At 35.7% G+C, this 26032-nt stretch overlaps 3 protein-coding genes across 3 annotated transcripts in view; 1 reads left to right on the top strand and 2 right to left on the bottom strand.

The window, feature by feature from the left end:
- Nucleotides 1-26032, bottom strand: part of LOC142222988 (uncharacterized) — a 184005-nt gene that overhangs the window by 142718 nt on the left and 15255 nt on the right. The gene's annotated exons all lie outside the window — the stretch shown is intronic.
- Nucleotides 2560-16158, top strand: LOC142220538 (transketolase-like protein 2). The gene is made up of 4 exons (XM_075289725.1): nucleotides 2560-2830; nucleotides 13796-14131; nucleotides 14185-15456; nucleotides 15522-16158. Exons 1-4 carry the CDS (start codon nucleotides 2727-2729, stop codon nucleotides 15697-15699), a joined length of 1890 nt encoding a protein of 629 aa, XP_075145840.1. The 5' UTR covers nucleotides 2560-2726; the 3' UTR covers nucleotides 15700-16158.
- LOC142220537 (importin-9-like) lies at nucleotides 18688-23966 on the bottom strand. Its single transcript, XM_075289723.1, has 6 exons — nucleotides 23576-23966; nucleotides 21969-22616; nucleotides 21489-21907; nucleotides 21036-21421; nucleotides 20339-20504; nucleotides 18688-20262 (listed from the first exon to the last, which is right to left on the bottom strand). Exons 1-6 carry the CDS (start codon nucleotides 23709-23711, stop codon nucleotides 18928-18930), a joined length of 3090 nt encoding a protein of 1029 aa, XP_075145838.1. The 5' UTR covers nucleotides 23712-23966; the 3' UTR covers nucleotides 18688-18927.

The raw sequence follows: 26032 nt of genomic DNA, 5'->3' as shown, positions 1-26032 counted from the left end.
CTTCAGAAAAAGTGAATTTTAAGATAGTTGTAAAAGAATCATTGTGGTCAAGTAAAACCCGATTGTTTAGATGATTATTAATTTTATTAAACATTTATAAATTCCCATAAATATAACATTTATACGACTATCACATCACATTTAACATATTTTTATGCATTAATAAAAGATTGATGTTGAGTTACAAGTTGCAAGTTACATGTTACATGTTGTAGCGTCTATCAGCCAGTGCTTTTATTCCCAATGGAGGCAGCGTGTCTGGAAAAATATTTGAAAAACTATCACTTTATTCCATTTGGAAAGTCAAAAATTGTTCACCAATATACCTTTCACAATTTTAAGCGAAATAACTATGTTTTTAGCACTTCATTATCATTTTTATTTAAATAAAATATAAGAAGCTAGTTGTGCTTGGTGTTTCACATAATATAAGTGTGTAAATATAACCATAGCGATAGGCGGTAGGCGAACACTTATTTACGTGTATTTCTTATGGGAAGCCCAAAATCCGCGACGGAATACCGTGACGGCTAGCGGCGTGTCGCTAAATTAAAACTTATTCTAACTCCTTGGCGAAAACTGGTATAGTGTTGCCATCGCTTATCAAGTTTTTCAACTCACCACTAGGAATTGCTGTTGCCTGGACACGTGTAGATTATTTTTTCTTGAAATAACTCAACAAATAACAAGCCATTATATGTTTTTATTCAACTTCATTGTTTAATATTGTCAAAGCATGCTGTATTGACAACAAAAACGCTAGGAAACGTGAAAAAGGGAACTATTCGCCGTCAAGCTTATTGTATTTGCCGTTGCGGCAAAAATGTTTCGCCTACCGCCTATCGCTATGGTTATATTTACACACTAAAATGGCTCTTGTAACAATAGTGATGGCAAAATACTTCCATGTACATTTTGTACTTTTTGATACATTTACCCCATCACAGTTGGCGATAGTTGCAGTGTCACTTATGAGTCTGTGATAGCGATGAGGATGAAATGGAACGTTGAAATGCTGGCAGGGTATGGGAGCTATATCTAAATCTGAACCGATTTCAATCAAATTTTGCACACTTGACTATACGACTAAGTGTTATGTTTGTACAAAATTTCAAGCAAATCGGTATAAAACTCTGGCTGCTGGGTCCATATTAGTGCATATCGGGCGAAAGATATATATGGGAGCTATATCTAAATCTGAACCGATTTCTTCCAAAATCAATAGGGTTCTATTCTGACCCAAATTAGGAACATGTGCCAAATTTAAAGGCGATTGGACTTAAATTGCGACCTAGACTTTGATCACAAAAATGTGTTCACAGACAGACAGACGGACGGACGGACATGATTATATAGACTCAGGGACCCACCCTGAACATTATTGCCAAAGACACCATGTGTCTATCTCGTCTCCTTCTGGGTGTTACAAATATATGCACTAACTTATAATACCCTGTTCCACAGTGTGGCGCAGGGTATAAAAACTACTACTACTGCTATTAAAAAACTTCCAAAGATGTATTATAGAACTTGTGGGTATTGGTTTCATTTTAAGCATTTTTAGTCTTATGAAATTATGAACCTCTATCCAAGTGTACATCTTATATTTCAAAATATGTGTTTCGGAGGAGAAAACAAATGTTTCAACATTAAATTTGGAAATATTAATATTTGCAGGTGGTCTATTTATCATTTCAGTTATGAGTGCTCTTGTGAATTTAATATTAACGTTTTTAATGCCATCTTTTTCGAGTTCAAAAATTCTACTCGTCGCTAAACTTTATAAAAAAAATACCATAAATAACTATATTGATTAAAAGGATCAATACCACCTTCATAAAAATCAAATTCTACGGCAATATAATTGAGTTTATGAAGCTTTTGATGGTCGAATCAGAATTTTTGTATGGAAGATGTCGTCAATTAAACTCAATACTAGGGCTGTTTTCTTTTAGCACTGGATATGCTAAGCCGTTAAGGACTAAAAGAAAACAGAGTACTCGTTTATGCAGGACAACTCAAAAAATATGGAACACTGTCATCAGCTGTTTAAAAACAATCACAGAAAAGAAGTGAAATCTTGCATTTTTAATGTATGAAATGCTCCAATTAGTAATAAATATTTAATGCTGCGATTATTTATGACACTGTATCACTTTGAATTTCATGTTTTTCGATAAAATAGTCACAATAAATTGCTATTGTGAATCGAAGAAGCGTCACTTTATCCAAATACAATCTGGCAACATCGGCGCGACTTGCGCTGATGAGATGTTCTGGATAGAATACCAGTGCAACGATGTTCTGGATAGCCCATAGAAATGTTGCATCCAGTGCAAAAAGAAAACAGCCCTACTGTTGAAATTGGAAAAAGCACTAAAGAAAACGCCAGAAAACACCAAGTTGGTGCTTTTTTGAAAAGGCACTAAAAAGCCAGCTTGGGGCTTTTTGGAAATCAAAAAGCACTAAATTTGGTGCTGAAAGCACCAAATTGGCATCACTGCTAAGAACGTCGTCATTATTTTGTCACCCGGCTATTACAAATATTTGCAAAATTAAAAATGTCAGTTTGATTTCGAAAGCCGGCCGCTAAACAACGAAACAGCTCATTAAAGTTGTATAGATAGAACGAAGTAGTAGCAAGTGTGGTTTTACAGAACAAAGTGCAACAGTATATTTTTTCTAATTCTTATTTAAATAAACTACAAAGCATTTAAAACAACAATATGTCTTACCACAAACCTGAAGCTAAAGCTATCCAGGAATTGAAAGATATCGCACAACGTTTGCGTATCCATTCCATTACCTCAACTCAGGCCTCCAAATCCGGGTAAGCTAAACTTTTATATATTTCAATATTGTATCATATTTCAGGTTAACAGTGCATTTTAATATGTTCTCATATTTTATACATTGAATAAAGCCTTCATATATATTTTTAAGTTGTAAATAGTGGACATTACTTATGATTTCAAATAGGAGTAAAAGTAGTTTATCCTTGGTCTAGTAGTAACACCAGAGAAAACACACAATATGTTGAACATTTACAGCTTTATTGGTTATTGCAAAAAATGTTGCAAATGTATGCAGGCAGTGTGAGCCAGTATGGGTAGCTATCTTTGGAACACGTGGTTTCATATCGCATAACATGACTATATTTTTAAAATTTTGGTTTTCAAATTAAATTTAAACCGCATTTTGTATCATTTTTTTGATAACTTGCTGCAATCTCTATTGTGACCTTTTTCGACCTTGACTAGTGATAGTGTCTAGCTAAGCACAAAAAAAAATACTCACTAAACTTCTCACACCACTGAAGTTTGTATTTGAATGTTTGCTTGCATGACATGGGTCTCCAAGATGTTCAAGTGCTTCCAATTAGATTTTATGTGACACCTTGAAACTAAATATAATAACAGTTTGGGAGTATTTCTTTTGGGTATTAGGTATTGCATTGTCAGCTTAAATGTACTTAGCACAAGTTATCCGGATAGGTCCAATTTTTGGCAAAGGCATAGATTTTTTATTTTGAACTCAATGTAATGTTCCACCTTTTGTCAGAAAGGGCATATTTGCGAAGTTGCAGACCCTGGATACTACCTTATTGCTTATATTGGTTTTGGTATCCAACACACCAAATCTACCCCAACTACAGTGAAATCTCTGAAAGGTGCACACCCACTGTCGCCTAAATTTTGTCCACCTTTGAGATGTGTCCAGGGTTGAGAGATTTTAATGTGTTAATATAGCAAACGTCCCCAGACAACTGTCCATGTTTGGGAGGTGTCGGGTTTTCAGAGTGTCCATGTTTGAGAGGTTTCATTGTATAATGAATATGGTATCAAAATAAAGTGTAATATATCGTATATGGTCAAAATGGGGACCCCTTCCCATATAAGCATTATTGTACTCATATTAGAGCTAACTTAGAGTACATTGCGAACTCGATAAAAAAAAATATGTAGAGGGAACTTTTAAAAACATCACCAATTAAACCAATTTGAAAAAATCAAAAAATCTACACGAAACTTTGGATCATCACGTTAAGGTGAGTACTATGTTCGATTTTTTCACCAAAACACTAAATTAAAAGTGCAAAAATATATATGAAGACGATAACATTTTTGTCAAGTCTCTTCAAATTATGGATGGATAAGATCCAATGTATTGATTGCGAACCATTTAATATTTCGAAAGTAAATGATTAAAAAAAGTAACCGTGAAAATAAGCTGGTTTTCAGCTTGAAAACTGAACATAGTACTCAGCTTTAATCAAAAAAGTTATAATTTTAATTTGCTTTTACAGTTTTTAAATTTTTAATTTACTTAATATTCTATCCTTAAAATACATTCTCTTGCACCTACTTTGTTCCGCATGATCAATTTTCGACATTGTTTTGCTACCACCCAATTCTAATCCCAATAAAAATGGGTTCTGAATTTATGGTAAAACAAGATTGTGATTTGTATCCATATTGTTTTGTTGGGATCTTAAGAATGTGTACCACTGTGAGGACCAACATTCCAAGCAATTCGTCAAAGCGGATTGGTACAAATATTTTAAGAATAATCTTTGGATTATTTCATGCGCTAATTTAGTTTCGAATTATAACAAAGTCATGCATCAGAACAGGTAGTATAATCAGGCTGGTGCGATATGGGTTTATTTTCATCTTGTATGCAGATCACGGAATATTTCGACTCTGACGGGATTTCCCAAGGCGGTACAAGGACATGAATGATGCGTGTCATGTGACGGTAGGTTACATGGGGTCACATGTATGTTACGCTGCAATCAATCACAGGTAAATAAGAGTTCAGACGGCTGCACTGGCCAGATCTTAGTACGGCAAAAACTAGGCTGGTCCGCGGGTTTTTCGCCCTCCAGTAATATGGTTTTACTCCCATATTACGACTGTTCTGTTCGCTTCTTGTATCCTGCCTGGTCAAGAAGCATACTTTTATAACGCTTTCTATGTAATAATATCAACCCTGACATTCCTTCGTTGTGGTTACTTGTCGACAGTGTGGCAATTAGGATGATCACTGCGATAACATCCTGTGCTATTGTGAAAACATGTACTGTCTTCACATAGGGATTATCAAAGTAGTCACATAAAGAAGATCCAGGGAAGTGCTGCAGCTCAAGCGTTGCCAACATGTGACTTGAGGATTTTTTGTCCACCTTTGAGCTTATCAAAATTAACAGTGATATGAACAGTTTACTATGAAAGTCTGTGTTACCGAGAATATCGGGGTATGTTCCGATATTCGGAATTGCAAATCGCAAAATGTTTGTTTTGCCATATTTTCTTAACCCCAAAACATATAAATTAAAAATTTGGCAACATAGTTCTCTTTTTTTGGCCTTGAGGCTTATTTATTATTTTGTGGATAATAAATAAGAAGTTTAAATAGAAATTGAATTTAAGTCCAATAGTATCTCAATACTTTTCTTTATAAGAAAACTAAATTCTGGCGATTTGCGATTCCGAATCGGAATATGGGGGATTATAACGTTTTTTTTTCTTAAATTCTTTTCGCCATTGACTCTGATGTCAAATTGTATATTGATTTGATCTTTTCATGTAGTGAACAATGAGGCTGACAAGTAAAATACAATGAAAACTCTCAGAATTGGACACTCACGGTCGGCTAAATTTTGTCCACATTTAACCAGTTATGAAAGGTTAATTTTAATGCGTTAATATAAAAAAGGTTTACAGGAATTGTTCACTTTTAGAGAGGTGTTTCAGAGCGTCGCAAGTTTGGCGTGTCATTGGCCCGGAGGCAGCAAAAAAACACAATGTGAATAATGACATCGTTGATGTATTGTTCCTATAGTGAATGCTAGCCAAAAATCATTTAGAATTTATCATTCATCCTACTGACGTTGTTGCTGAGCCTAAGTTAAGTCAGGTGTTCCAAGGTAGATAAATTTCTCGACTATTTTAAATTTTTAATTTTCAACTTCAACAGTTCATATCAACAGCTCGATATCATCATCTGTGCTTTATCCCCTTTTACTGAGAGATCCATGAAATGTTAGACTGATATATTTAACGTTCAGACTGATGATTATGAAAATCGTTTGATAATCTTAAATATATTTTAAACAAGTTAGAAATCAAAAGAACTAATGATGGCAACTCTAATATCATTATCTTCATATGTGATTGAATAACTATGAATTATTTAGTTTTATGTGCCTTTTCTTCCACTGCTTCGTTTCGAAAGTATACCGGCATTATCAATAGGGCTTTTTGATTATCGTCATTTTTCCCGCTTGTTTATTGCGAATATTTTACCTCAGATTTTGCTCGTATACAATATTCGCACATAGAAAGTAGAAAGCAGTAAAAGAAAAAAAATCAAATGAATATCAACAAGCACAGATAATCAACAAAACTATAGCGTCAATGTTTGTCGCACCAAATACAGACAAAGATTACGTTTAATTTTAACAATTATACACGGTATTAGAAATGAGTTAGTTGAGTTATATATAATTAGATTTTAATAAGAAATTTATCATAATATTATATGTTCCTTTTGGCAAAATACAAAAAACTGTTAAATCATTGACTTCTTTTTCATTTCATTTATTTAACAATACAGTAAGCCTTCGTGGCCAATAAATCGTATTGTTCTTAAAAATAGTAATTGTAAAGTTATCAATACTAATCATTAATACTTAAATTACCCTACACTCCACCATCCTCACTTTGGCCAAAGTCACATAGAAAACTAATATTAATAAAAGTAAACTAACACCTACCATTGGTAAATAACAGCCAACATTAAATATATTCATTCGAACTAGTCAGTAGCAAGTTCCTAAATTGATTCTCAGGAAGCCCAAAATCCCTTACTGCTACAGGAAGATTGTTCCAAACCCTAGCAGTAGTAACAATAAACCCCTTCTCAAAAAGGGAACAATTTATTCGTGGTATAATTATCTGCGGATTTCTCACCGATCTTTTTTTTTTTTTTTTTGATTCGATATCTTAACAATTCATCCTTCATGTCCCAAAAAATAAAAATAAAACTAGAAAAACATTTTACAACATAAATAAAAGTAGAAAGCTTAATAACTAAATATAAACTTAAACTGAACCTACTTCTTTATTGTATCTGGACTTATTATTATTCCAATCTATAAATTTTTTAAAAATTTTTTTTTGATTGGAAATCATTAAAAATATACAAACTTTTCAAAATATATTTTTTACATATTCATGTTTAACTTCAACTAATAGTAGCCATTTCTTCCGGAGGGAAAAATCTACTCCGACTTTTGTATCCCCAAAATATTTCTTGACCGATTCTCCTTCAATTTTGTATGGTTTTTTAAATCTAACTGCACCCCAATTGTCACCAGATTATGTGCGTGAAGATAAATTCCAAAATTGAAATTTCCAAAAACTTAGCCGAGTTTATGAAAACTGAGTTCAAGCCCTGTCCAATGAACCTAGTCTACACCCCACTTGGCTTATTTTTGGCATAGTGGGCTCCGTAATAAAAAAATGTTGAAAAATTATTTTCAAATTTGCACTTCAAATTCCTTTGTAATGAACACTTTAATGATTATGAAAACTGCGCTCAAGCTCTTTCCAATAAATCTAATCCCTATACCGCACGCGGCTTAGTTTTGTCATAGTAAGACCAAACACTAAAAATTCAAATTTGAATTTGAAAAACTAAAATTCGAATTTAAGCAGCAAATTTCAAATTAGAATTTTTTGTTTAAAATCGAATGAATTTTGTAGATTTGGAAGTCAAAATAAATCAGATGGAGCCAAATCAGTAGAATACATTGTGTGGGACAGCAGCTCGTAGTCAAACTCGACGTTTGTAAGAGGGGTGATGTAAGCTACTGTACTTCTTCAAAATATTGGGCGTATTAAAAAGAAATTCATTCTTTTTTCCCAAATCCAATCCATTGCAATTAACCTACCTCACAAAATTTTTCATTAGATACATGCTTTGTTTTTCAAAATAGGCTAATTCCTACCCCACAGAAAACTATAATTCTATTCTCTTTTTTGCCCGCAATATTAATGGGATGCAATATTTTACCACCTGTCGATGAGAGAAATTCGATTATCAAGAGTCTACTGATAAAAATCGTAAATATTATGAACACTTTCGCTTTTACTCTTTTTCATTCATTAATTAATAAAATTTTAATACTATTGTCATATCAATGCGCTACTCTTCTCATTTTGAGATGATAGTCTCATATATATATCATCGAATGATCTTATAACAAATCATTCACGCAGACACATACACACATACCCAATGTCTGTGTTTTCGAATGTTTACTGCATCTCATATAAACAAATAATAGTAATTTTTCATACATACTTTGCTATTATTACCTTCTATATCAGCAAATTTTTTCGCTGATATGAAAGTGAATGTGGGGTTCTGTCACACATTGTCTCATTTAGCAACCGTGTTCAATATGATTTTTGTGGTCGTTGGTGTTTTGTCAAGAACGAAATTTACCATTTGTATTATGTTCATTAACATTTTTTGTTAAGTAGAATTGTCAAATTAAGTTGAAATTTCGATAAATTTGTTTAAATACAAATTCAGTATAGGGATTTAATGTCATAAATGTAATTAGAATCAAATAGTCGACTGTTTAAAATTTTTTTTTGACAATTTGGAAAATGTATACATTCATATTTAGAGTATTTCTGTACAAATGAATTACTTTTAAACTATAACAATTTCACATTTTCTAAAGTCGATTTCCACCCGATTCTGGCTAACACCAAAAGTCGAATTTGAACATTTCGAAAAGCCTACCTTGACAAAAATTGGAATATATATACTATAGTAATTCTCTAAAACATCTTTTATATAACCAAAATATTTTTCGAGATATATTGCCAGAAATATTTAACCACGACCGTCTGTCTGTTGTAATCACGTTAGAGTCTTCAATAATGAAGCAATCGTGCTAAAATTTTGCACAAACTGGTCTTTTGTCTGCAGGCAGGTGAAGATCGAAGATGGGCTATATCGGTCCAGGTTTTGATATAGTCCCCATATAAAGCGACCTTACCCATTTGGGGTCTTGGGTTTATAAAAACCGTAGTTTTTTCAATTCGCTTGAAATCTTGAGGTATTTTGGGACCATAAAGAGGTGTGCCAAAAATGGTGAGTGTCGGTCCAAAACATTTTCCGATTTTACTTCTTGGGCTCCTAGAATCCTTAGTTTTTATCCAATTCGCTTGAAATTGGAAATCTATAGGTATTTTAGAACCATAAAGAGGTATGTCAATCTCTCCATGTTTTGGTATAGCCCCCATATAGACCTATCTTCTGATTTTACTTCTTGGGCTTTTGGAATCCGTAGTTTTTATCCAATTTGCCTGAAATTGCACATCTAGAGGTATTTTGAGACCACAAAAATGGTAAGTATCGGTCCATGTTTTGGTATAGCCCCCATATAGACCGATATCCCGATTTTACTTCTTGGGCTTATAGAAACCGTATTTTTTATCCAATTTGCCTCAAATTGAAAATCTAAAAGTATTTTAGGACCAAAAAAAGGTGTGCCGAAAATTGCTTGAAACTGAATGTAAAATTTGCAGATTTTACTTCTCGTAATCATTTAAATAATGGGGGTAAAAATCTACAGATTTTAGATTTCAAATCAAGGAGTAATTTCATCATCTTCTTGCACGCTTACACGACATGTTTATGATTCCTCTAAAACTCAAACAAAATTGGTTCTTATAAATCCAGAATCTGATATAGTCTTCGTAGGTAGAATCTTTAAATTTATCGTCGGGAAGTTTACTGGTTGAACTGCTCTGTTTGAGAGCATCTATCATCAAACCCCCCTGAAATTTTCAAAGGAAACTATAATATTTGATTCATGGTGGTGGGTATTTAAGATTCGGCCCGGCCGAACTTAATGCGGTGTATATTTGTTTGGTATTGTTTTTTTTTTTTTTTTTTTTTTTTTTTTTTTTTTTTTATACCCACCACCATAGAATGGTGATGGGGATATAATAAGTTTGTCATTCCGTTTGTAACACATCGAAATATCGATTTCCGACTATATAAAGTATACATATATTCTTGATCAGGGAGAAATTCTAAGACAGGTGCATGCATGTCCGTCTGTCTGTTGTAATCACTCTACATCCCTAAATAATGGCGCTATCGTCCTGAAATTTGGCACAGATTCGGTTATTGTTTGCAACCGATCTACCGATTTACGGTCTTGGGCTTATAAAAACCGTAGTTTTCATTTAGTTTGTCTGAAATTGGAAATCTAGAGGTATTTTATGACCATAAAAGGGTGTGCCTAAAATGGTGCCTATCGGTCCGTGTTTTGATATAGCCCCCATATAGACCGATCTCCGATTTTGCTTCTTGGGCTTCCTGATTTTTCTTCTCGGGCTCTAGAAACTGTATTTACTATCCGATTTGCCTGATATTGAAAATCTAGAGGTATTTTATTGGGTATATCCCCCATGTAGACAATTTGTCTGAAATTGGAATTCTAGAGTTATTTGAGAACCATTAAGAGGTGCGTCGAAAATGGTGAGTATTGGTCCATGTTTTGGTATAGCCCCCATATAGGCCTACCTCCGGAATTTCTAGGACTTCTAGAATCCGGCTGACCACAAAAAGGTCAGCTGAATATGGTGTGTGTCGACCCATGTTTTGGTATAGCCCCCACATAGCCCGATCTCCCGATTTAACTCCTTGGGCTTCTAGAAACCGTAGTTTTTATCCGATCTGCTCGATATATACATATATAAATATACTGGTATTGTAGACTCTCAAAAATATGTATTGCATTTATTCTTACCGGTCCATATGGTAAGGCATCGATATAGACCGATTTTTCTTCTTGAGGGTACACCCAAAGGAAAAATATTTTCCTTCGGAATGAAATTTTAAACAAACGAAAATCCCCTTTCGTATAAAATATTTTCGTTTGGATACGAATTTAATACGAATTTTTGATAAGCGATTCAACGATTGTCTCTAAAATTTATGGTAAAAGGAAACTTTGCTTGTATAAAATTTCGTTCATCAGAAAAGAAAACTCTTCTTTCAGTGTATAGCAGGCGAACTGTTCATGAAAATTGCTTGAAACTGAAAGTACAATTTCAAGATTTTACTACTCGTAATCATTTAAATAATGGCGGTAAAAATCTATAGATTTAAGATTTCAAATCAAGGCGTTATTTCATCATTTGCACGATATGTTTATGATTTCTCTAAAACTCAAACAAAATTAGGTCTTATAAATCCAGAATCTGATCTAGTCTTCATAGGTAGAACTTAGTACTGTATATATTTGTTTTTAATTAAAATTTAAAATTGAAAATTTTTGGAAATTTCATTGAAGAAATTTAGATAATACAGTTGTTGGTATACCGATCGATTTAGGATCGCCTTCTGAGTCTATGAACCTTTTGGTATCCATATGTCAGTGCATCTATTTGTTGTTTCGTAGGATACACACCCCAATTCTTCATCTATTTTATCCAATTTTGTGCACGCTATATTTTTGGCTCAAAGATGCTAGCGTTTAAATTTAGATATATCCCCCATATACAGGTAAGGTTAGAAAAGGTTTAGTAGCAGCCCGCTATTTGGAATCAACTCATTTTGATGGAAACTGGGATTGATCCATGGACCGGCATATTCTTTAGTCGTTACCTTACTCTTTAAAATGATAGCCCAAAACGGAAAATTCTATCTTATTGGCGACTGATCAATTGGACAGCCACTTGTCCATGATTTATAAAGGGTGATTCTTTTGAGGTTAGGATTTTCATGCATTAGTATTTGACAGATCACGTGGGATTTCAGACATGGTGTCAAAGAGAAAGATGCTCAGTATGCTTTGACATTTCATCATGAATAGACTTACTAAGGAGCAACGCTTGCAAATCATTGAATTTTATTACCAAAATCAGTGTTCGGTTCGAAATGTGTTTCGCGCTTTACGTCCGATTTATGGTCTACATAATCGACCAAGTGAGCAAACAATTAATGCGATTGTGACCAAGTTTCGCACTCAGTTTACTTTATTGGACATTAAACCAACCACACGAATGCGTACAGTGCGTACAGAAGAGAATATTGCGTCTGTTTCTGAGAGTGTTGCTGAAGACCGTGAAATGTCGATTCGTCGCCGTTCGCAGCAATTGGGTTTGTGTTATTCGACCACATGGAAGATTTTACGCAAAGATCTTGGTGTAAAACCGTATAAAATACAGCTCGTGCAAGAACTGAAGCCGAACGATCTGCCACAACGTCGAATTTTCAGTGAATGGGCCCTAGAAAAGTTGGCAGAAAATCCGCTTTTTTATCGACAAATTTTGTTCAGCAATAAGGCTCATTTCTGGTTGAATGGCTACGTAAATAAGCAAAATTGCCGCATTTGGAGTGAAGAGCAACCAGAAGCCGTTCAAGAACTGCCCATGCATCCCGAAAAATGCACTGTTTGGTGTGGTTTGTACGCTGGTGGAATCATTGGACCGTATTTTTTCAAAGATGCTGTTGGACGCAACGTTACGGTGAATGGCGATCGCTATCGTTCGATGCTAACAAACTTTTTGTTGCCAAAAATGGAAGAACTGAACTTGGTTGACATGTGGTTTCAACAAGATGGCGCTACATGCCACACAGCTCGCGATTCTATGGCCATTTTGAGGGAAAACTTCGGAGAACAATTCATCTCAAGAAATGGACCGGTAAGTTGGCCACCAAGATCATGCGATTTGACGCCTTTAGACTATTTTTTGTGGGGCTACGTCAAGTCTAAAGTCTACAGAAATAAGCCAGCAACTATTCCAGCTTTGGAAGACAACATTTCCGAAGAAATTCGGGCTATTCCGGCCGAAATGCTCGAAGAAGTTGCCTAAAATTGGACTTTCCGAATGGACCACCTAAGACGCAGCCGCGGTCAACATTTAAATGAAATTATCTTCAAAAAGTAAATGTCATGGACCAATCTAACGTTTCAAATAAAGAACCGATGAGATTTTGCAAATTTTATGCGTTTTTTTAAAAAAAAAAGTTATCAAGCTCTTAACAAATCACCCTTTATATGCTTGACTTCGAAAAAAAAATATTGCCCCCATATACAGGTTAGGTTAGGTAAGGTTTATTGACAGCCAGATAGTTAGTTAGACTCATTCTAGTTTTGTATACTGGGTTTCATCCCTGGATGTTTGGATGCAAGGCGGGTGTGCTAACTATTACACCATGGTGACTGACATGAAGTACCACCGGCATTTTCTTTAGTCGTTACCTTTCTGGTAATGAGACCCCAAAACGAAAAACCGTTCTAACTGTTTTATATTGGCCTAAAGGCTTGGTTATTTTTACAATAAATATAAATAAATAAAAATAAAAAAGTCTATCTTGTTGACATTTTACTTGTGGGCGAAATAAAGTACGGAACATGAGCTTCTAGCTGTTATACATGCTTTATGCGACCGTGTCAAGCGTCGTTGGAGCGTCCATGGTCTACCGACCATGTTTTTGTCTTCGATTGTCCTTACGTAGGGCCACATTTTCGTGCATACGTTAGGTTAGGTAAGCACGACTTTTTTATGCGAATATTTGGTGGGTAGTAAATAATACAATGAGCTGTCTATAGAACGGCAAGAATTGGAAACGTGTGGTTTATTTAAACCCATAAGATATGGATTATGGCTTTTATCACCTTACTTTAAAATATAGACCCCTTAAAGGCGAAAATTCTCATTAATTCTGTTTTGATTTTTTTCTTTAATTTTAGACATCCAACATCATGTTCCTCGATTGCTGAAATAATGTCGGTATTGTTTTTCAATACCATGCGTTTGAATTTGAAATTCCCACGCGATCCTTCTAGCGATCGTTTTGTATTGTCTAAGGGTCATGCTGCTCCCATCTTGTATGCTGCCTGGGCAGAAGCTGGACTTTTCCCCGTGGAAGATTTGCAGAATTTACGTAAAATCGATAGTGATTTGGAAGGTCATCCCACACCTCGTTTGAATTTCATTGATGTTGGTACTGGATCTTTGGGTCAGGGTGTTGCTGTTGCTTCCGGTATGGCCTATGTGGGCAAAAATTTCGATAAAGCTGATTACAGGTAAATACATTATTGGTGAAATTAAAAATAAAACTATAAAATGATTTTTTTAGGACTTACGTTGTTGTCGGTGATGGTGAATCCGCTGAAGGTTCCATTTGGGAATCTCTTCACTTTGCTGGCCATTATAAATTGGACAATTTATGTGTTATCTTCGATGTTAATCGTTTGGGTCAATCGGAGCCCACATCTTTGCAACATCAAATGGATGTGTATCGCAAACGTTTGGAGGCTTTCGGTTTTCATGCTCTGGTTGTTGATGGTCACGATGTTGAGGAATTGTGCAAGGCTTTCTATGAGGCATCGATCACAAAGAATAAACCAACTGCTATTATTGCCAAGACATTCAAGGGTAAATTTTTCCCCAACATTGAAGATTTGGACAATTGGCATGGTAAACCTTTGGGTGATAAGGCCAATGAAATCATTAAACATTTGCAAGGATTGATGGTTGACTCATCTGCCAGGCCACCAGCTTTGGCTCCTCAAACTCCCACCAAGAGCAAGCCAGCTCCTCCTGTAGATATCACCAATGTGAAATTGGCTTCTCCTCCAGCTTACAAACTGGGTGAACAAGTGGCAACACGTTTGGCCTATGGAACAGCTTTAGCTAAGCTGGCACAACACAATGATCGCGTCATTGCTTTGGATGGTGATACAAAGAATTCCACATTCTCCGATAAATTGAAGAAAGCTTTCCCAGACCGTTACATTGAATGCTTCATTGCCGAACAGAATTTGGTAGGCGTAGCTATTGGAGCTGCTTGCCGTGATCGTACCATTGCCTTCGCCTCCACCTTTGCCACCTTCTTTACTCGTGCCTTTGATCAAATTCGTATGGGTGCCATCTCTCAGACAAATGTCAATTTTGTTGGATCTCATTGTGGTGTGAGCATTGGTGAAGATGGCCCCTCTCAAATGGGTTTGGAAGATGTTGCCATGTTCCGTACCATTCCCGGTAGCACTGTTTTCTATCCCTCGGATGCAGTGAGCTGTGAACGTGCCGTGGAATTGGCTGCCAATACTAAGGGTGTTTGTTTCATTCGTACTTCACGTCCCAATACCGCGGTGTTGTATGACAACAATGAGCCCTTCGTAATTGGTAAAGGTAAAGTGGTCAAACAAAGTGCCAATGATCAAGTTTTATTGATTGGCGCTGGTGTTACACTGTACGAGTGTTTGACAGCCGCAGCTGAATTGGAAAAGGCTGGTGTTCATGCCCGTGTTATTGATCCATTCACTGTTAAGCCCTTAGATGCTGACTTGATTGTTGAAAATGGTCGTGCCTGTGGCGGTCGTGTTGTTGTTGTTGAGGATCATTACCAGTAAGTTTGTGAAAATCTTGTTTTAAAGGAATTCCTAATAATGCCCTACATTTTTTTTTTTGCAGACAGGGTGGTTTGGGTGAAGCTGTTCTCTCTGTATTGGCTGATAAACGTGATTTCGTTGTTAAACACTTGTTTGTCCCCGGTGTACCACGCTCTGGACCACCTACTGTTCTTTTGGACATGTTTGGTGTATCGGCCCGTCATGTCGTGGAAGCTGCCAATACCGTTTTGAAATTGTAAACTGGCAAATGGTCACTGCCCATGAATCTATTCAATTTACGCACCAGCATTGCCCATTTGGATAATGCCGTTTTCAACATCCCATATAGAATTTACATAGCCATCCACCCCTAATCTTTAATATTTTTATATCATGTTTTTGTATCTATCTATAGTTTTTCCGTTTCATTTAAGTTTCACTATATAACCTGGTTATATGTACTATTTATGCATGAATGTTATTTCCATAGAAAAAAACACAAAAATCTTAAAGATTTCATTCCTCTCAACAATATTATCATTGTCAATTGCAGCATTTATTAGTGTGCATTTTTAGTAGAGTTTTATTGCCTTTTTTCATTTTGTATAAGGTACAAATTTAAAAACAGATTTAATTTTTGTACGTTTCTTTTGTGTTTTGGAATTCTATAAACATTTTGAACTATTTACATACATATAAACATATAACAAAAAATTAAACATGTGTCTTTTATTAAATCGGATTGAATTCTGTGTGCAGAGCCATGCAGAAAAAATTGTGTTACCTTGACCGATGTTGTACCTCTCTTATCACTGGAATCAACAAATATGTTTGCATCGTAGGGAATGTGTAAAGGATCAATGGGGTCTTGAAAGACCATCTTTTCGTCATATGCGATTTATGTGTCGTTGAGGATTTGAACAGGTAGAGGATCTGGGAATAAACACCAGCCACTGTGCTTTCAGTTTATAGCTTACCGATGGTGGTATATTTTATTGCGGCAACCATGATCCTGGTTTTCCCAAATAGAAAAAATACCTTAGATTAGGTACGAAGTGCTGTGTAAGGATCTTGTCAGTAACTATGGTGGGAGGATTTCGAAGACTTTAATGCCCACGACGAACTATGGCATTCCCTTTAAGATAATGACTAAAGAGGAATAATCATGGATGAGAAGGCCACCACAAAAATATAGGTGACTGCAACAACTCGCCGGACTTTCGATTAGCTTTATATGCTCTGTTAATTGATGTAATCTGAGAATCCATCATTTCATTGGATTTGGGACCCTCCCATTAGATCTCATAGTCGATTTCACAATCTCTGAACGCGCAACATATATCAATAAAAAGACAACACTAAGAGTCTTTTCAGTGAAACCCCTCTTATGAACACAGAAAAAAATTTCACCAAAATATTTTCAATTAAAATTTTAATTAAACTTCCAAAAATATTCAATCAAAAATTTAATTGATTCAACAAACTTTTTAATTAAAACAAAAATCAATCACAATAATTAATAGTATCCATTAATATTTTTTAATTGGATCAATTAATTTTTAATTGACTATGATGATTGATACTACCATTTCTGCGATTGAAGACATTTCAATTAAAAATTAATTGCATCAATTAATTTCGGGATTGAAGTTAAAAAAATATTTTGTGTGAACGCAGCAACCGCTTGGTTTATATCTGCCGATCTCATTCTTCATGAGCATCAATAAGTGAACCGACGGCACAAGTATAAATTGTGGAACACTGAGAATAACCTCCCGAACACCGACAGAAAGAATGGCATAGCTTTAGTCACATTGGCGACGGACGGTGCCTGAACCCAAGTATCAGGCATTCCTAAGACTATGACTTAATGCCATCTGTGATAAGTTAAAAAAAAAAACTACCCTGCTTATATTTCCAGTTATAGCTACTGATGACACCACCACCAAATCTTCGGTTGTTGTTGTTGTAACAGTTTATTGTGATTTCATCCATTTTTATGTTATACGCTTTGGTACTTCAGCTTGTGGCCAGATCGAGGAACACTGCGACTAAGGTGGGGTGCGTCCAGAGTGACCTGGCGGTAAGTCGGGTTGGTTTAGCTGGGCAAGAGAAAAGATGACGCGTGTCGTGTGGCCCTTGGTTGCAAATCGGACATACGTCAGCTACGCTGCTATCAATCACCGATAAATAGGAATTGAGGCGGCTGCACTTGCCTGACCTTAACTGGGCTAAAACTACCCTAGTCTGCCGTGGGAGGTCTCTTTCCTCCGGTGCTATGGGCGGTGGATGGATTCCGAGAACAGGTTTAACCTTGTAGCTTCTCACCGCTTCAGCTACAGTATCCTCATGAATCCTGTTCAAACCTGCCTGGTACGCTGCTTGATCTAGAGGTTCTCTTTTGTAGCGCTGGATCTCGCGCTCTAGATTATGTATATCAACCCTTACGTTCCTGGGTGGTGGTTGTGCATTCATGAGATGGTGGTTTGCATGATTACTGCGATAACAACCCAGGAGATACTGCTTTGACAACATGTAGTTGTGTCTTCGCACAGGGATGATCTTTGTCTCCAAATCTTTGGTCACACAGTTTTCCTCATGGATCACAGAAGTAGAAACTCGACTGAATACCAGAGTCGATGGATTCTGTGGGTCACATTCGAGAGCCTTTGCAAGTAATCAGGCCCAAGATACTAATGTCACTTACCGGCAGGCGTGTGCAGCGTAGGGATACAAAAACGGTCCAGCAGTCGAAGTCGACTTTTTGGGGGTCAAATTCGAAGCTTTGTGTAGTCTCGGTAGCTCTCCCTTTTGGCTTTCTTTAGATTGATGTACGGCCTGTCTTTAGAGATTGCAATTGCCAGGTAGGTCGATTGCGAGATGTATGCGGAAGTGCTCTCAATCCTATGAAGGGACGGGAACAGACCAGACGATTTTAATGAAATGTCTGGCCATATTATTCTTGAGGAGGTTTCCTCATTCGCCATGCAAGGTACCCACAGTGATCGACTATATTAACGCCGGTGCAAAGTCAGCTTCTCTAAACTAGAAACAAAATTAAATAGAAGTGTAGATAACAATTTTCACATCATCGTGTAGTAACATGTTTAGTTCCCAAATATCTGCCATTACCACCCATTAGCGGCCTGCGACATTGTTATTACGAACAGTAGTAAAAGAAAAGTTAAAACTGAGACTAGAATATTTTTTCAAACCCCAAGAAGAAAAAACCATTCCAAACTCCGATCTAGTATATATGTATATCGATGCAATTATCATTTTTATTATATATAAAAAATTAGTTTCGTTGTGAACAGAATGAAAAAAAAAAAACTTTTAAATAAACAAATCTATAATTGTATAACGACAGCGATGGCAAAACAAACTATGCAAATGAAGGATGGGCTATAAAAATTCTATTATAGATGATATAAGGACACAAAATAAATATGTATGTATATGCTGATTATTCCTTTTTTCACTGGTATTTAAGGAACTTCAACCTGTATTGATTTCAATACGGCCTTTTCACTATCTGTCAAATGACCAGCAAACATAGGGAAATGTTCGCTACTAGAGAAATTCTGTAAAAATTTCGTTAGATTTTCTTCCATATTAGTTTGAAATAGAGGATCCTTTAGAAGTTCCTGTGTTAATTGATCATCATCGTCGTTGTCATCTTCATCATCATTGAAATACAAATCCGAGACAAAACGTGCTTTTGGTGGAGAATTACCAGCTGGTTTTTCAGCAGCTCCCGATGATGGATCTTCATCGTCTTCGGATTCGGTCTCGTACTCATCCAAATTAGCCTCTTTTAAATGATAGAGTTCATTTATCAATAGCTTATACATTTTTACTAGAGCTGGTATGGTAACCCATTGATGGTTTGCTTGAGATTGGGAACGAGTTTTTACCCTGGGTGTATTATTAGCGGCCTCATTAACTACCAAATCTTTAACGTTAATGGATGTTATGCGCGTGTCTTGTGTTGTTACACCATATTCGAAAAGTTTACACAAAGCCATTGTGGTGACTTTACGTTCATAGACACCAAAGAAGGAGGTTTGTTTGGACAACCAGTTATTGAAAACAAACTGCATGGCAGGTTCTCCAGTTGGACCAGGGACCGTAGAAAGGAAATTCAATACGGCATCCATCTGGGTTAAAAACAGATGGGCAAATACAACCACAAGACTCATAATTACTCTCAAACACTCAACTAATTGCATTTTACTTATGACAGCTTTCAAAAGTAAATCAACATTTTCACCCAACATATTGCCCATTTTGGTGATGATAGTTATGACCAAACGACCAATCTGACCAGCAGTCAATTCGTTGTTCATGGGATTCAATAGCATAGTGGTCAATTGCATGATATAATTAAGACCTTCGCCATTATTGTAGGAGCATATTTGTTCGGGTGAAACGAAAATAAATGCCCGTAGACATTCTCCACCAGCCATCATAACGGCATGATCATCTGAACGCAAGACACATTGTATCATTGCTGGAAAAGCTGTATCTACCAATGCCGGGGGTAAAGGAGCTTTGGAATATTTAACAATTGTGGTTAGGACATCAAGAGCAATATCTTGTTTGGCCGTATTAGCTTGTTCACCCTGCAAAGCCAATATGCTAACTATTGTGGGTATGAATTTCTCTTGAAGCGGTTGGAAACAATGGGGATTTTGACAAAGAACTTTGATAACATCTTGAACCGTTTCAAATATGAAAGGATCCTCAGGGTATTTGAGAAAAACTGCAATAGTCAATGGAATTATTTTCGTTTGTGCCTGGGCCGCAAAGGCAGGATCGAACTGGAAATAAAAAGAAGTATAACACAATTATTTATGTCGACGAATATATTGATGTAAGTATAATCATTCAACTTACAGTTATAATGGTCGTTAAAGCCTCTAAAAGCATACTCAATACAGAGCTTTTGCAACCGGGAATTAAGGATAGAATACCTTCGACAAAACCAGGTAATTTGGCTTGGATCAAAGCTCGTTTCTCTCCATCAGATTTTTCGTGAGCCTCTACGAATCCATGTATAGCTCTAAAAGAAATGGATAAATGACAAAATAATTATATTATTGTTATATAATTTATAGAAATTGGGAATAGAAATATTTCATTATAATAAAAATTCGACCATTGAAATTTTATAGAAAAGTTTTGATCATAATGGAATTTTCATAGAAAATTTCCGTTATTGAATTTTCACAGAAAATTTCAATAATAATTGAATTGTCAAAAAATTTCGATGATAATCGAATTTTCATAGAAAATTTCGGTGATAATATAATTTTTATGGTAATCGAATGAATATACAAAGAAAATTCAGATAATAAACGAACTCTCACAGAAATGTTGTGATAATCGAATTTGCATAAACAAATTCCGTCTATTGAGTTTTTGTGGAAATTTCGATGATTATAGAAATTTCATAGAAAATTTCGATGATAGTTGAACTTTCATAGAAAAATTTGGGTGATAGAATTTGGGTGATGGTAATCGAATATTCATCTTAATTAACTTTTCCCCTTACAAACTCTAATTATTATAATTTTAACTTTTTTTCACTTACCTCACAGCACTAATTTTCAAAACAATTGCCTTGTCGGGTTGCAAACACTGCAGTGTGACATTTAAAATTTCCTCCAACATCTGTGGATTGTATAACTTTGATTTGGAATAGGTGCTTAAAGTCCACAGAGCACGTCCCACTAAGTGGGGACATTCTTGATTGTTCAACCAATTTCGTACCAAAGTTAGATAATTTAACAATTCAAATTTTTCTTCAGAATCTAAGATAAGATCGCGGAAAACGTGGACAGCAACCATACAAGCTTCTTGAATTTTCCACCAATTTGGATTGCCTGCAGCTTTTTCAGCTTCTGCAACATTCATATGACGGCCCAAAGCCTCTTGGAGGGCTGTCAAGGCCTTAGGACCCAACTCTTCATTTAAAGCCTTTATGTATGGATGAAAAAATATTAATTGTAATTCTTTAATTACATTATCATTCATGATAGCATACCGCTAAGACATCTTGACCCGAGACACGTATGGTCAGTTCAACACCACCATCATCTTCATCCTCTACAAATTTCTCAGGATCTTCATGCCAGTCTTCGATTTGTTCCACAGGAACTTGGATATACACAATCATAATGTAAATTAAATCTGTTAAAACATTTTTAATAGTTGAACGGAATTTTCCAGCACCAATTATACATTGAACAAATTCGATTATTTGAATAATCATAGCAGAGAAATTATTGAGTTCATCATCGTCTTCATTATCAGCAGCAGGGAATGGGCTTGGCTCGGTTTGATTAACTGTAACTTTAACATAAGTCTCAGCAACTTGTGTTAGTAGTTGCCAAATAACGGGCAAAATACGATCCATATGACATTGTATATATTTGGGCATTTCGGTTACAAGGTATGTGAGAACTAAGGAATAAATGAAGAGGTTTTCTATAGAAGAAATTTTATCGTTTTTTATATAACTTACGTTTAACAATTTCCATGCGCAACATAAAATTGGAAGCAGCCCCACTATTCATAGACAAATAGTGGATTAGTTTCTCCATGAAATTGTTCAATATGGAATTTGCCATAGTGGCCTGTTCTTGTTTATCCATTATGTTAATGCATATGGAAGTAAATAAAGGTTTCAATATGCGTATGGCCGATGTGCGGGTTTTGATCGAATAATTCTGTTCCGATTCGAATATACGATAGACTTCTGAGATAACAACTGGTCCAAGTTCTTTTATTTGTTTTTCATCATAGGAAAAATCTTGTAAAATTTGCATGGCTCCATGTATAGAGTCTTCATTACCACCCAGACATTTAATGATGATATCAAACAATTCGGTCCAAACACCAGGCCATTCAGTTGCAGCAATTGCTGAAATAGCATGGGCCACTGATGATCTTATCTTAGAGTTGGGATCATACAGTCCATTGGGTAAAATGTTGCGAATTGTACGTTTGGCTTGGTCGGTGGCAACACTTCCAGCATCATTAGGATTTCCATCTTCATCCAATTCACCCCAATGATTTTCCACATAACGTGTTAACATAATACAAGCAATTTGTCTCAACGGAAGATCGAAAGATTGATTCATTATAAGTTCAGCGAGGTAAACGCCATAGCCTAGATAGGAAGAAAATATGGGTTTAATAAAATCTGCAAATGAATATAACAAAGCTAACTACTCTTTAAAAACTGAAGGTCTTAATAATGAAATAATGATAGTTAGGAATATACCGAATATACCACCGTGGTGCAATGATTAGCATGCCCGTCGTGGGTTCGATTCCTGCTTCGACCGAACACCAAAAAGTTTTTCAGCGGTCGATTATCGATGATACATCGGGCTGCCACCCAACCTACGTCCTACCTAAGTATTTATAGGACTATCCACTCATAATTCGAAGTTTTGGTATGGTGTTAAACCCAGCCACAGAAAAACGAATATCCTAAGTTATACATCGTAGATTAGTGGAAGGGATTCTACAGAAATTTCAAATAGCCACGGCCCTAAAAATCGAATTTTCCGGCATTTCTGGTTTGTGAATCTGCAAATCGCATATAACTAAAACTCGTAGATAATTCCATATTTTGGATTTTGCGAAATTTAAATCAGGGTTATAGATTGGGGATCTAAAAACAATCTTTGGACTTTTTATTAAAAAAGGCGGGCGAAGACAAATTTTATAATTTACAGGGACAGCAGCCTGACTATTACAATTGGCTAAGGTCAGCTGGGTGTCTGGTTAAAAGGGGTCGTTAAAACTACTGGACTATTGTAAAACCAATCGCCTCACATCAACAGGGCTTCCCCATCCCCTTTCTTATGTCAATTATTAAGACTCTTCCATTCACTTCAGTGTTCCTTTAGGTAGACATATAATATCTAACGCCACGTTGAAATGTCACTATTGTTACCAAGGGGTTTCTTATATGTTTTAACTTTCATTGTAATGAATAATAACAAAACTATCTACTCCAATGCAATTTTTTCCTCCAGTGGCCCTTGCAGAAGTTAACAACACCAGAATCATAACCTTAAAATCACGCCATTAAAACATGTTTTTCGTAAATAAACAAACCTTCTGTGAACTCCAATTGTTTCATTCGTTGTTCGGCCGAGATCCTTACTGTGGATTCCGAGCTAAGTAGATTTTGTAGCTCTTCGAATAAGGCCTGCTTCACAGACTCGGAATCATTTTGAAATGCCAAAGACATCTTTCTTGCCTGAAGGAATTTTACTTGTATATTGGTCCGAAGAATAGAATTTACCACAGTTTCGCCCGATTTCCAGGAGAACGACTTATCCAATTCAGTAAGTAGTTAATGATCCACAATATTTCTAATATTTTATCAAACAAAATTCTCAATGGACGGGCGCGTGGTCTTATATTCCGTTGCCAGCGATAGTTTGTTTGATGAAGATGTTCTGTTTATGGTAGGTTTGCAAATTTTAGCGCGCAAAACGAAGGAGGGTGTGCAACAGTAATGGGAGCAAAATATCGATAATGTACAAAAATGCAAAATACATTTATCAACAAAGACAATCAGTGTTGCCACAGCTAGTCTATCGAAAGTGCTAAAATACTTAAAAAGTGTATCGGCCATGTTGTCGAAATATATAATATAGCAGCAAAATATCGGTAATGTACCCGAATGTTGTATAAAAATATTTATATATTACATATAAAAATCAGTGTTGTTAATTGGGAAACATGCTAAAATACCTCGAAAATGTAACTTTACTTTAAGAAGCCAGAAAAAAGGTTATCTCTTAAAGGCGTGTACTATGTTCGATTTTCGAGTTGAAAACACTTTATTTTCGCGATTACTTTTATGAAATTATCAATATTATAAATGAAAACAAACATATTCCAGTAAAATCATTCCAAAATCTATAAGAACAGAAACTGCGCATCAATTGTGTTAATTTGTCTGCTTTATATTGAACTGTTTTAATAAAGTAACCGCGAAAATTTCAAATCGAACAGCGAACATAGTACTTACCTTAAGGTTGAGTTACATACCATGTGTTAATGCGTCCGTTGATTGAAGAGTTGAATTTTCTCTTTGAAAGCAACATTTTGTTAGAGTGCTTCAAACTGAAAAATACCAACCCTTCCATCAACGCATGAATGTAAAGCGGACCTTAGACGGTCGGATAAACACTCCGACAGAGGTTCGTCTATTTGTTGTGTGTTCGTTCAAGATTTGCCCTTATGCGCTTTACAGACTATCAGTTATTCCGGAGGGAATGTCGGTGTTTGTAAAGAATCTTACAGTGTGTCGGATCGATACGACTTGTCGGCGATGACTAAATAATCGGTAAAGGTGTTATCGATCCCCTAAACATGCAGCAGTATCGATTATGCCGTCGGACTTAACTTATAATGTGCACAATATATGGGATATGTTCGACACGAGCACTGTCGTCCGGAATAACTGATAGTCTGTAAAGCGCATTACACTGCACGAACAAATGTGATGACAACATGAAAAAATAAGAAGAAGCATAAACAAACAATGAAGTTGTACGAAGATTTATGGGTGAAACCATTTTTTACTGAAAAAATGGAAGAAAATAATAAAAAAAATCCTGGTATATGTGTCAAAACAATGATTCCTGAAGTAATCCACATTTAATATATTACAAATTACTTGATGAATTTAAAATACTTGTCGCCTGGTTTCCCATTGATTGGAAGTGGATATTTTCCACGTTTTTGCCACAATACTAGTTTAGATTTATATATTTCTTTAATTTTCAACCAGAATTGGCGATCCATCATTAATTTCAATGCAGAAATGCCTGTTTTTAATGTAAAAATAAATTTGTCTTTGATAATGTTTGTCGAACATTCCCTTACACTCAATGATTAGTACCACCCATCCAGAAAAAATCAAAGTTGTTTTGATTTTATGCCAACACGTCCCCGCGACAGCCGAACACGACCTTATACAATCGGATTTGTCGCCGCAACGTGTTGTGTCGCAGGGTTTATCCGACCGTATAAGGTGCCCTTAACTCAACCTTTATTGAAAGTTGCCAAATAAAACTGATCCAAGATCTTCTTTACAGTAAAGAATTGCAAAGTGTAATAAATCATTTTGAGCTCCTTTTTGAGCTCATTATAACTCTAGCTTCTACTATTCCATATTGCAGTTCAATAATAACATAAAATTTGAATATAAGTTAAGTCCGAAGGCATAATCGATTCTGCTGCATGTTTATGGGATCGATAACACATTTACCGATTATTTAGTCATCGCCGACAAGTCGTATCGACACACTATAAGATTCTTTACAAACACCGACATTCCGTCCGGAATAACTGATAGTCTGTAATGCGCTTTACAGACTATCAGTTATTCCGGACGGAATGTCGGTGTTTGTGAAGAATCTTATATTGTGTGGGATCGATACGACTTGTCGGCGATGACTAAATAATCGGTAAATGTGTTATCGATCCCATAAACATGCAGCAGTATCGATTATGCCTTCGGACTTAACTTATAATGTGCACAATATATGGGATATG

Source organism: Haematobia irritans, chromosome 1, assembly GCF_050003625.1.
Source record: "Haematobia irritans isolate KBUSLIRL chromosome 1, ASM5000362v1, whole genome shotgun sequence".
NCBI classification, from domain to species: domain Eukaryota; kingdom Metazoa; phylum Arthropoda; class Insecta; order Diptera; family Muscidae; genus Haematobia; species Haematobia irritans.
This window is presented reverse-complemented; position numbering and strand designations above follow the sequence as displayed.

Bases quoted from the DNA above. Each gene is read 5' to 3' on its own strand.
- LOC142220538 (XM_075289725.1), top strand. From the start codon at position 2,727: ATGTCTTACCACAAACCTGAAGCTAAAGCTATCCAGGAATTGAAAGAT. The intron at 2,831-13,795 runs GTAAGCTAAACT...CTTTAATTTTAG, and splicing joins ACTCAGGCCTCCAAATCCGG to ACATCCAACATCATGTTCCT. The intron at 15,457-15,521 runs GTAAGTTTGTGA...TTTTTTTTGCAG, and splicing joins GTTGTTGAGGATCATTACCA to ACAGGGTGGTTTGGGTGAAG.
- LOC142220537 (XM_075289723.1), bottom strand. From the start codon at position 23,711: ATGTCTTTGGCATTTCAAAATGATTCCGAGTCTGTGAAGCAGGCCTTA. The intron at 22,617-23,575 runs GTTTGTTTATTT...CTTCCTATCTAG, and splicing joins ACAATTGGAGTTCACAGAAG to GCTATGGCGTTTACCTCGCT. The intron at 21,908-21,968 runs GTAAGTTATATA...TTTATTCCTTAG, and splicing joins GCGCATGGAAATTGTTAAAC to TTCTCACATACCTTGTAACC.